This window comes from Lissotriton vulgaris, chromosome 1_1 (genome assembly GCF_964263255.1).
Source record: "Lissotriton vulgaris chromosome 1_1, aLisVul1.2, whole genome shotgun sequence".
NCBI lineage: Eukaryota > Metazoa > Chordata > Amphibia > Caudata > Salamandridae > Lissotriton > Lissotriton vulgaris.
Window position 1 is genome coordinate 1,671,750,971 of NC_141685.1, and position 12,943 is coordinate 1,671,763,913.

Genomic DNA, 12,943 nt, shown 5'->3' on the forward strand with positions numbered 1-12,943 from the left:
AGCCCCGGTCCCCCGCAGCAGGAGCCGTTTGAGTGGAGGGCGGGGCCGAACTCTCCCAGCTGACACCACAGGGGCGGGGAAGGGGCGGAAGCACTTTGGACTTCCCTATATCAGTGCCGGGGTTCTTGGATATACAGCGGAGCGAGGTGACGCAGCTAATCCTGTGTTGCCGCCAGAGCTGAACGCTGTCATAGAGCACCTCCCACTCCTATTCAACCACGTGAAGCTTAGTTTTAAAAACACCATTTTTTAATCCCCCAAATTCCCCCTACCTGCTTATTTGCACAGGCCGCAAGCCCAGCTCTTCCTAACGGGACTTTGCCCCCAGCTCCGGTCCACCCCGGCAGGAGCTGTTTGAATGGAGCACGGGGCCAAACTCTCCCAGCTGACACCACAGGGGCGGGGCGGGGATGAAGCGGAAGCACTTTGGACTTCCCTACATCAGCGCCGGGGTTCTTGGACATACAGCGGAGCGAGGTGAGGCAGCTAATCCTGTGTTGCCGTGAGAGCTGAACGCTGCCATAGAGCACCCCCACTCCTTTTTAACCACGTGAAGCTTGGTTTTAAAACCACAATTTTTTAATCCCCCAAATTCCCCCTACCTGCTTATTTGCACAGCCCGCAAGCCCAGCTCTTCCTAATGGGACTTTGCCCCCAGCCTGGTCCACCGCGGCAGGAGCCGTTTGAGTGGAGGGCGGGGCCAAACTCCCCCAGCTGACACCACAGGGGCAGGGAAAAGGCGGAAGCACTTTGGACTTCCCTACACCAGTGCCGGGGTTCTTGGACATACAGCGGAGCGAGGTGAGGCAGCTAATCCTGTGTTGCCGCCAGAGTTGAACGCTGCCATAGAGCACCCCCCACTCCTTTTTAACCACGTGAAGCTTGGTTTTAAAAACCCAATTTTTTAATCCCCCAAATTCCCCCTACCTGCCTATTTGCACAGCCCGCAGGCCCAGCTCTTCCAAACGGGACTTTGCCCCCAGCCCCTGTCCACCACGGCAGGAGCCGTTTGAGTGGAGGGTGGGGCCAAACTCTCCCAGCTGACACCACAGGGGCGGAGAAGAGGCGGAAGCACTTTGGACTTCCCTACATTAACACATGGGCCAGTGGACGTGCAGCGGACACCCGCAGCGGGTGCGCCGCTGGCGCGCGCCAAAGGAAAGCCCGTCTACACCCGTCCGCGACCATCCAGGACCAAGGGCCAGAAACCCTGTCCTAACGCCCACACAACCAAGGAGAATACTCACTTATACCAGATCAGAACTACTGAAATCAAAGGCTACAGTCCACCCGCAATGTCAGCACTCATTAAGTGTAGAACAAGCACTGCATTGTCCGGTATGTGGGTTTAAGGGAGACACTAGAAATTATAATAGGCAGGAAAAAGAAGCGGAAAGGACCCAATGGAGAATAGCGAAAATGGGATCAATTAACAGTAGATCCCTACCCAAACATGTGCTGGAAATTAAGCTATTACTCGAAGAAGAGCGCCTGGAGGCTCTTTTCATCACTGAAAGTTGGCTTAGAGAAAGCTCAGCCCCAGATATTGTAGAAGCACTACCCCCTGGCTATAAAATTGCCTGCCTTGACAGGGCCGGAGGGATGGGAGGAGGACTGGCCATTATATATCAGGCCCAATTAGAATGCACAATATCGCCCCTTAACATTGACAGTTCAGAGGCCTGCGGTTTCAGATTATCCTTTTCTGCGACATGCTCTTCCGCAGGAGGGCTAATCTATAGACGCCCGGGACCCTGCACCCGGTTCCTGGATTCAGCCCCAGACCAACTGGCTAGTATGCTTATAGAGAAAAATACCATAACAGTGTTAGGTGATTTTAATATCCATTTGGATGACTCTAATGACTCTTGCGCCAAGAGGTGCCTTACTGACATGGAAGCCCTACAGCTCCTACAGCTGGTTCCCTCCGCTACACATTAGAAAGGCCACCTTTTAGACCCCATTTTTTTTAAATGATCAAAGACTGAAGGCACTAGACCCAATCTGGATGCCATGGACTGACCATGCCCTGATTCCACTGCAACTCCAGATATCCATAGCATGACCAAACAAATCCCTCATAGTAACGGGACGGAAATGGCCTAAAACAGTGCCGGAGGCCTGGATCCGTGATCTGGAATCCTCCATACCCACCCAACACCAAAGATCTGAACGAAGCCCACAGTAACTGGCTAACATGGATAAACAGCACAATCAATAGGAACTTCAGGAAGCCAGGCCCCCATCCTACAAAAAACACCAACAGATCCTCCTGGTTCTCTCCTATGTTAGTTCAGCAGAAAAAGAATTGTAAAAAATTAGAACTAGAGTGGAGGAAGTCGTATGATCCTGAACTAAAAACATCCTACAGAGCTGCCACACGGCGCTATCAAATAAGCGTCAGGAAAGCACAGGCTGCCTTCTATGAAGAAAAAATTGCAAAATCCTCCAACTCTCCGAGGGAGCTCTTTAAGATTGTAAATCCCTCACTACCACGGTTCAAGAGCTCAACAGCCCAGAACACTCTAAAGAGAAGTGCAATGGGTTGGCCACCTTCTTTAAATATAACATTGAAATTATCTACAACTCTTTCCAACCTAAGCCCCTAGGGATCTAAGGAAATACCTCTCCTCCACAACACGAAACTCAGATCGAAGGGCATTCACGCTCTCATGACCATCCCTCCCAAAAAACCTGATCACATATCAGCATTACCAAGAGAAATTAAGTCAGGCTTTCCCCTGGACCCAGCCCCTCCCAACATTCTCGCCCAAGGAGGGGAAACCGTTATTACTCAACTAGGGAACCTCATCAATCTCTCACTTGAAAATGGCATGGTTCCAAAGGAATGGAAACACGCCATCATCAAACCCCTGTTGAAATAGCCACAACTGGACCCAGCTAGGTTATCAAATTACCGCCCAATATCACTCTTGCCCATAGTGGGCAAAATGGCAGAAAAGCACGTGAACACCCCACTCTCCACCTTTCCCGAGAACAACAATATCATCCATCAGACACAGATGGGGTTCAGACCCAAGCATAGTAACCGAGTCAGCATTGTTAGTGGTCACTGAAAAACTCAAAGCCATCCAAGATCAAGGAAAATCATCTGCAGTGGTGCTCCTAGATCTGAGTGCCGCATTCGATACGGTAGACCACACAGTGCTGATCCAGAGACTGGAAAGGGCGGGCATTAGCGGAACAGCTAAGGAATGGGTGGCCTCTTTTCTGAGTGACAGGTCCTTCCAATGCGTGGAAGCCGGGTTTAAGTCAGACCCCTTCCCAGCACCCTGGGGAGTGCCCCAGGGCTCATCCCTGAGCCCAACTCTTTTTTAATATTTACCTCAGTCCATTAGCCCACATCATCCAAGAATTCGGCATTTCCATCCTGTCATACGCGGACGACACGCAATTAGTCTTCTCAATCTCAGATACCCTTAACTCTGATCATCGACAGCTTGTTCCCTGCCTTGAGAAAATCAGATCCTGGATGGCGGACTGTAAACTTAAGTTAAATGGCGACAAAACGGAGCTGATGCTTCTGGGAAACAACTTCAATCCCCGCGCTGAAATTCCGTGGCCAATCAGTTGGGGACCACCGCCTTCCCCCAAACCTGTCATAAAAAATCTTGGCATGCGGCTAGATCAAAATCTTACAATGGAGACACAGGCAAAAAAGCTATCTAGCACTTGCTTTGGGATATTACCTCTGCTTAGGAAGATTATATCCCTACTCCCGGAAGACGCACGGAGAACAGTGGTTCAGGCCCTGGTGATCTTGAGGCTGGACTACCGAAACTCCCTCTTCTTGAGCTCTCCTAAATATGTAATTAGCCTCCTTCAAATTGTTCAAAACGCAGCAGCACAAGTACTATTGAACGTACCCAGACGTCAACCAATTAAATTTAGACTGAAGGAACTGCATTGGCTTCCGGTTCACGCCAGAATCAAATTTAAATCTCTCAATCTGGCTCATTGTGCCATGCACGGAAGGGGTCCGGCACTCATTCGAAACCTGGTTACTCACTACACACCCCAACGACAGCTCAGGTCAAGTTCAAAGTTTCTCATGAATGATGCCTTAACAAAAAGAGCCAGATGGGGTGCAAGGTCTTTTTCCCATCTGATACCTAAGCTCTGGAACAGTCTGGATCCAGTCATCCGATCCACCCAAGAAGAAGCACAGTTCAGGAAAAAACTTAAGACCTGGCTCTTTCCACAGGACTAGTACCCACTCCCGCTAACTGCCTCAATAGCGCTGAGATGCCAAAGGGTTGTCACGCGCTCTATAAATCCTATAAACATAAACATAAACATAATGGGTGACATGTGGCAGTCTATTATAGACATTTTGCAGAGAAACGTTGTATTTATTTTTCATTCACCATCCATAAAAAGGTTTCTTTTAGATCGCAATAGGACCAAACATATGAGAAATGGGAGTATGCCACAGATAATATTTGCAGTAATATTAGTGAGCTACTGATGTGTTACAATATTGATAACACACATCACTATCCCTGAACATTAGATGTAAACACACTTAGAATTTGGACAATTGCTCCTATATACTGTCAGTGACCTGGCCTAAGAATGCATCAAAGAGCTGAAACTGAATCATAAATTCAAACCTGTTCTGAACAGGGGCCCCCAAAATAGGTTTGGCCCAGGGCCCCCAAAATCCTTAAGATGTCCCTGCTGACATAAAGCCGTCACTAGGTAAAGCAAGCATAACAGCAAGCACTTAACGTGCAATGATTTAATCGCTCATCCTTGGTCAAGTCAAAAATAAGTTTATTTAGACAGTTTGATCTATAAACCACTGTTCATACTTTATCTTTTTTTTTTTTTTTTTAAAACCTTTATTGTGCAAGCAAAAGCGTACAAATACGGGCCTACAACCAATCAGGCCAGCCACGACACATTATGGACGCACGAAATCAGTATTGAAATTCTCCAGCAGTCTCTCAGCATTACATGATCAATAAGACTTCATTAAAAGGCTCGGTGTAACCGCTAGGAGCAGGATAAGAGAAGGTTAATTTTTATATTATAGTAGGAAGTATAGCAGGACCCGTTGCAACTGTTAACATCTGAATTCCTATGGTGGGCAGTTGGTAAAGCGCCAGTACAAATGAACAATGAGAATCGGAAATAATGACAACAATTGGCGAGGTCAACACACAGTCTCCCCGTTTCTAATCAGTTCCTACCGCTGCCCACCGTCCACCCATCACCACCGGAATATGTGCTGGTACAAATCAAAGAAGTCAGAGCAGCCACGCAAAGATAGCCATCCACTATACTAACCCAAAGAAAAGAAAAAGGAAAGAAAGGGTAGAATAAAGGAAGGAATATTAAAACAATAAAAGAATGAACGCAGCACCGCAGAACGCGCCCCATGGCGAGCAAAGCAAACAATACTAGAGACCCACAGTGAGGGTCGAGACAAGTAAGACGTGTAAGTGTGCTATCATTATCATTAAAGCGAAGAAGTCATATCCTACACCGTCAGCCAACACCCCATGGAGTACATGCGCGGACACAGCGTTCCGATAAAGGGATACAAAAGAGCCATAGAACTAAGAAAGAACGAACAATATACAGACCCCATCCCACCCACACCACCCTGCACCCCTGCAGAAGGCTACGGCCTACCCCCCCGGCAGCGTGCCTGTCGCCCTAAGTGAACCCGAAATACAGAAGAATCAAAAAGTAAGAAAAACACTACAGACAAAAAGAAGAAGAAAAGGGGGAAGAAACCCCCCCCCCCCAGTGGGAGAGGAGATATGCATTCGAACATCCAGCTCCCACCCCCCGCCTGAATACATTTAAGACCCACATCGAAACGAGATCGACCCGACCTCAAATATCAGGAACCTGAAGCGGAATCGGTCATACTGTTACAGCTGTGAGCAGTCCTCGTCCCCATACATTAATTAGCAGTCCGCTGAGGCAAGTCCGTCTCACCCCTGTCCACTCCTGATCATTACATTAGCACACAATAAAGAGAAATACAGCAAGCAGTTAGGCATGAAGTGTACATAGTATCGGAACAAGGTAGGCCAAGGTTGGGAAACAGGGGATCCCAATCTCGAGCAGCATTGCAAACAATGGCGGCATCGGACCAAACAGATGAAGAGCAACGTCAGGAGCAGCAAACAGCGTAGGTGCAGTCCCGCCAACCAAAGGGGGGAGGTGTCCCCCACGGAGGAACCGTGGGACCCCACCAAAGCAGTTCGAATGAAACAGCCGCCGAGTGCCCCAGACAGACTGAACTGGACGGACCCCAGCGTGGGGCCCTCACTCTCATCCGCCACAAGCAAAACCTCCCGGACACTCGAGGCAGCAGGTATAGGATCTCCCAAATGAGCGACGACAGTATTCCTCGCAGCAGCCAGGAGAGGCAAGTCAGCACAATCCCACAGTCGGGCCGCCTGTATGGGGGGTGGCCCAGCAGGCACGGCGGCAGGACCGCTATCTTCCACAGCTGCGTCAAGGGCCATAGTCGCATGCCAGGAACACAAGGCAGCGAAGACATCGCCAATCGTGGGCTCATTCCCACAATCTTCAGCTATCGTGCAGTGCGACAGACCAGAGTCGCCTCCCCCAACAGGTCCAAGACCCAGGGCGCCGGCCGCCATTTTGTTAGTGCAACAAGGGCGCTCCGTTCCTCAGCCCCGGAACTGGGCTGTCGAATAAGGCCCCGCGGAGTCTCGCCGGGTCCCGCTAATGGCGATCTTGGTGCAGAAAGATGGGCTGCCAAGAAGCAAGGGGTAGCCGGCGCCACCTTATCATGGGCGCCGCCCGCCGAGTCCGGGCGAAGGGCTTCAAAATGGCCGGACAGGGCAACAAAGGGGGGACAAGCCTCCTATACGGTCTACCCCCGTCCGAGGCAGGCCGCGCCCCAGAGCCGAGCCCCCGGGCCACCAGACCGGGCCCGGTCAGTCGCCACCGGTTTAATCGCTCAATGGCTTCTTCAGCCAACCCCTCCCCACCACCGGGGGTCGGCGTCGATACCCCGCTCCGGCCGACCGTCGCAGGCGAATCCCCGGCCTGCACGCCACGGAGGCTCCGGAGCAAACAAGGGCACAGCTCAAGATCCGCGGCACTTAGGGCCGTTTCTAGGTGTTTTGCCGCCCTAGGCGAGAATTGAAAAATGCCGCCCCCTCCATTTTACTACGATCTCTATCGCCCCCGTCATCCAGGCTAGAGGAATTATTCCATGTACCTGGAGAACACTGTATAGGCAACAGACGCTACTACATACATTTCCTCTCTCAGCATCATTGTAGACGAACCAGCCAGAGCGAACCCTACCCAGCTCTGGTAGAATCATGTGAGATCTCCAGGGACACAGTTCTGCCCACCCTTTGCACCAATCACTACTCTCTAAGCCCTATTGGTTCAATGTCTCCATGTCTACCTCATTTTATTTATTAGGCCTGGCTAAACGCAGCAGCTTCGGAAAGACCTATTGTAGCCAAGTCTACAAAATATCCACAGAGTAGCTTGAAGGAGAATTTCCCTCTCCCACCTCTTGCTCCTGGATGTTTAATGTACCACTCCTGCTTCCATTGCAATGCAGGACGGATTATTGTACATCACAAAAGCACAGGGAATTCTTGCACATTATGTTCTTCATTTTATGTGTGCATTGCATACAGAAAGAAAATTGTTTCTTTTTTCTGTGCATCAGGCTTCTTTGCTCTTTTTGTCAGGAAATGTGCGTGAGTCATACACACACATATTTTCAAAAACTTCTATCCAAACAGCCCAGGAATCTAAAATATAATAGCATTGGCTGCCGCTAAACGAATAGGTCTGGCATTGCATGAAGTACAGGCACTCGCACATACAGTTTAAATATTTTGCACACATACAGTTTAAATGATTTGCACATTAACATCAGTTCTATTGGCTTTGCCAAAGCTTGTGGCTCAGAGGCTCGCTATCTTCTTTATATTTTTTTCGGATGCCTCCACGCACATCTTTACTGCTAGCTAGGAGCAGCTTCGCCTTATTGCCTCCATGTTTCCATTCCTGGCTTTTGTTTTAAAAAGTATAATCAGGGTTAGGGCCTGCTGCTGCAACAAACAAATGAAACTCACGCCAACATCCATATCCCTCACAGTTGTGCGCCCGTCTCTGGGGCCGTGAGGACCGAGATGAGTTCATAGACTCACTCACAGGCCTCTTTTAAAATTACAAGTAAGGACTCATTACAAATGTTCGCAGTCACACGCAGCAGGCCTGAATGATGATGTTCTAACTACTTACTCACCTGTGGTCACATCCACACGCAAGTCCGCTCTAGCAGAACAGACCCTGGAATCGGATGTACAGTTTGCAGGCTCCGAGGCTCGTGGTGCACTGCTGGCTCGTGGTGCTGGGGCTGCCTGCATGTTTTTTGCCGCCCCCACCTTTTGCCGCCCTAGGCGGCTGCCTAGTCGTGCCTAATGGCAGAAACGGCCCTGGCGGCACTCAGGAACTCCCGGGACAAACGGTGAGTGCAAGCAGCCTTTCATCTTCCCATAGTTCGTCAAATGTGTCTCCTCGGGGCAGGATGAAGTACAGGATTTGCAGTTCAGGCGGGAAGGTTGACGGAGCCGAGCTACAGTGCGGCCATCACGGTCGTGAGCTTGACTCCTCCCCCTGTCCATACTTTATCATATAAAATCTACATATCACAAATTCATATTCTTAACAATAAAAAGTCATATTATCCTAAAAACTACATTTATAACAGTTTAAAACTCAATTCATTTGGATTATAAAGCTATTTGCTACTTTTAAGCCTCCAGCCAATCGGGGATCCTATAAATGCCCTGCATAAATTTCCCGATGGCTATCGCAATATCTAAATTTTCCATATCAACTAAGAGCTCCCATGCTTGTGAACGCTCCTTAACATCATATTTTAAAAATATTGGGCGAAGGAACTGTTTACGTAAGTTTAAAAATATAAAACAATCCAATAAAATGTGCAAAATATTACATTTCGTTCCTAACTTACAAACACATTTGCCAGGATGCATTAAAATTGCTTTTATTGCACTATTCATAAAAATCGGGTTAATACCTATTCTTAACTTAAGTACTTCCGCTCATCCTTGGGCCAGCCCATCATGGTACGGCAGGGCAACGTACCTAACACTCTTGGTAAGTGAGAGAAACTGCCAGTCTCACATCAAATGAGTGAGCCTCACATTTCCCGCAGGAGGCTCCCTACAGTACTTCTAAGTTCTACTCAATCGACAAGTTCTCAATATTTGTTTTTGCGTCAGATATAATGCAAGAGGACATGGCCCTGCCCGCGTTTGACCCACTCCACTATTTAGAAATGATTACCTCTGGGCACTTGGGCTCACAGGGACCCTCGGGCTTCCTCACCGCTGATTCCCCAGATGATGGGTCCCGCAGAGAAATCACCTCCTCCACATCTCCAGTCCACTGTGGTACAGGAGTGTCCTACGTATTGAGATACAACAATGACAGCAGGTTACAAAGGAAGACATCTTTCAATACAAAGCTAGACCTTTCATGGTACAGTGCCGTTTACAGAACTTTCACATGTAAACCTTGAAAATGCTTATGAACAGGGGATCAAACATACAATGCCTACAACATATGAATAAATGAATCGATGAACTAAGCAAGTACCAGGAAATTAACTGGCAAACCTGTGAGTGCTTTGGAAGACTGAAGGACTACACTGAAGTTGTAGGATAAATAAACAAATGGGTGAAAGAGAAGAATGAGTACATTTATCTGTCAACGTGTAACAGGCATAAGAGAAAGTATCATCAGTATTAAACACTTTCCAATAACCTATTCAGTTCCTTATTGGAGGAGTGTATGAGAAGCAGTGGCGGCCACTACTAAGAAAAAGTGGTGAAGCGGGGGGAAGGGGATGCGGGGACGCAGGAGGTGGAGCGTGGGGGGAAGGAAGTATAATAATAATTTAAAAAAAAGAAAACTTACCTGCAGCTGCCGACCAGCTTCCGCATCATGACCCAGACTTCCTGGTCTCAGCAGTCACTGGGACTATGTCACAGACTCCCTGAACAATTGCTGTCCTTCTCTCATGCTGTGAGAGCAGCATGGGGATTGGCCTGAGTGGGCTAAAAAGACCCTCCGCTCAAGTCTGGGAGTCTGTGGAGTCTCCAGCCTGGGTGTTCGATGCAGCCAGGTTGGAGAAACCTAAGATCGCATGTGTCTTTGGCTGGCCTGAGACAGCCAGCCAAACACACATGTGCACTTAGAAGTGCACATATCACACCTCCTACCCCCTACCAAGGCTCAGCCAGCAAATGAAAAATAGAACAATAAAATAATATTGTTTTATTTTTCAGATGCTGGCTCTGAGCCAGTGGGGCGTTGTTCCTCCGCCATTGCGGAGGAGCCGCCCCTGATGGGCAGGTATACAATCAACCAATAAGTAATTGAGGGATGGATAAAATGAACATAATAATCTATAACAACATCAGTTGGTGACTGCACTAAGTGTGGGGGACCACTTGTTTTTCCTCATCACAGATTTCCAGAGCGCAAGAGAGGGAAAAACACACAGAGGGGAAAGAAGGAAGAAGAGAAGACAGAAAATCAGTCACCAAGGGAGAACGCAGAAAACTGCTACTGTGAGATAAAGGATCAGGGAGTGTCTGACAGTGGATTAAAGAGGCCTGAGGTGGATTGAGGATTATGCAGCCTTGGTAATTGGTAAGGGCTTAATTTGTAAAACAATGGGTGCCGTTGCCCAAAGCTGAGCTCAGAAGCCAGCAGCCAGAACTTTAAATGTTTGCACACCAAATACCAATGTAGTGTAATCTTTAGCCCACCTCAGGTCTCTTTAATCTACAACCAGAACCCGGCTTCCCCTGTATTTCACTTGTGCAGCTTTTTGCTTTCTCCGGTTTTCCGTCTTTCTCCTCCTCCTTCTTTACCCTTTATGTGGTTTTCCTTCTCTTGCTCTCGGGAAAAGTCTTATCATGAAAAATAGGTGCTGGTACCCAAAAATGAGTTCCGGGGGCCCCACCGGATCACATTAACCACTGTATTCAGTCGCTAACATTTAATAGCACCAGTTGGGGGCTACTGAGCAGGACTTTGGGCAATGGCACTTATTATCTTACAAATTAGTAGTAGTGGGTGATTGGAAAATATTTGGCATGGCACATACACCAAGCAGTAACTCGGTGCTTATTTTGAGCTGATGGTTCCCGGGGCTCTGCACTGGCACTTAGTATCAACACCGGCACTTATGACAGTCTGCCACATGGTGCCATGTTTGTAAAATTTAGAGATGATCAGAACAACAGTTGTTTATTAAATCAATATACATTAAAACGAGTAATACCTGCCGCCCAGCCATTCTTTAGCCTTGGGGGCCTGATATCATCGGTGGGTACTGGTAGGGGCGATGGGTGGTTCAAGCTGCAGAAGCCTCCTAACGAGGGCTCTGCCACTTATTATTATTTTTTGTTAACAAATTAATCATTGCAGTAACTGCTCCCACCTATGTTGCTCAACCATACTACTACATCATCAGAGTTCGGTAGGCCATGCTATCGAGAAAGATGAGCAATCCAGGTGTTGTTGCTTTATCAATGATGCATCTCCATAGAGTATCAGTAACATCCCTCAGTTAAAATTACAACAGTTATCCCCCCACTGCTGAACAGTATGTTTTCAGTGAATTTTTCAATATTCAGTAATCGATAACAAAGAAACTTTTTGCCAAAAAGGACCATGCAGTGTAAAGAAAAAAAGAGTTCTCTTTACCCAGTCTTGCATGCTAATAATTACCAGCAAGAGAATCCTAGTAACCTATTTCACATTTCATAACAGCACAAGGTTGAACTTTCTACATTTAAATCATTGCAAGATAGATACGTTTGTAAAAAGTTAGCAACTACTAATTAAAACGAACTTTTGATCAAACCTCTTTCCTTCTGCATGCTGTTAAAGAATGAAATAAGAAAAAGAAAAACAGAAATATATGTTTTTGAATGAATGCACAAAACCTTTTCACCATCAAGTCGATGCTAAAAATGAAACACATGGCTCAATGTAGGGATGTGACTTGTGAGACCACAAGCACACCATGGGGCTAACACAAATGGCTGTACACTGAGAACTCTAAGGCCCTGACTATTAGTGCCTTTTAAATTCCAATACGTATGGTAAGTTGTGTTCCAGGGTGAGAGAAAGGCGGAAAATAAGTGGATGAGAAAAGGGACGAAGCATCATCAAGGACAGAACTCAGTGAACCTCTCTTGTTTCCTTTGTTCCTGTCTGAAAAAAGGACAACTCATCCCTCTAGCCACGGTGCCACCTCACACTTAACATACACATGAAAGGAGTCTCGTGCTTCCTTAAGTGGGCTCAAGTTAGGAGGAAAAAGCCCCAAAGGACATGCAAGAATTGGAAAGCAAAGCAGCAAAATTATAAAATAGAGCGAATGTCCAGCATAACCTTCTAGACTGAAGAACCCAACAAGAAAAAACAACTGCGGAAAAAGAGGACCAAAAAACCGTAACAAAAGGAATCCAAGGTGGGTGATGGATGCAACGAAAAATAGGGGAATTAAAATCACTGAACAGCATGCCTCTCGGATTGAAGCACCCTTATATATGTATAGACTAGGAAGTTACTTCACAGATAAATGGTGAACACCATCTTGGAGATAGAATATGTGGCAGCAGAAACTAGGAAGATAACCATTGCTGGTTAGAAATAAAAATAACACTAACCACACCCACCATCACAAGAAAAAGGCATTGTCACTTTGTATCGCATGTGTAAGAAGAGAGACTGAATGTCGGACATCCTGCCCTTTGTCCATTTGGTGCCTCCAATCCTCCATCTCGTGGTAGTACCTCCTCTGAACAATTAGCCCAACATCCTGAAACAGGCAGTGAGTCCACTGCTAGAAGAA

At 47.4% G+C, this 12,943-nt stretch overlaps 1 protein-coding gene across 1 annotated transcript in view; it reads right to left on the reverse strand.

Moving 5' to 3' along the window:
• Positions 1-12,943, reverse strand: part of LOC147751045 (collagen alpha-1(XIV) chain-like) — a 525,617-nt gene that overhangs the window by 24,622 nt on the left and 488,052 nt on the right. Inside the window, exon 26 of the mRNA XM_086932176.1 lies at positions 9,355-9,474. Within this exon, the coding sequence (XP_086788302.1) occupies positions 9,355-9,474 (120 nt within the window). The remainder of the gene's footprint in view (positions 1-9,354; positions 9,475-12,943) is intronic.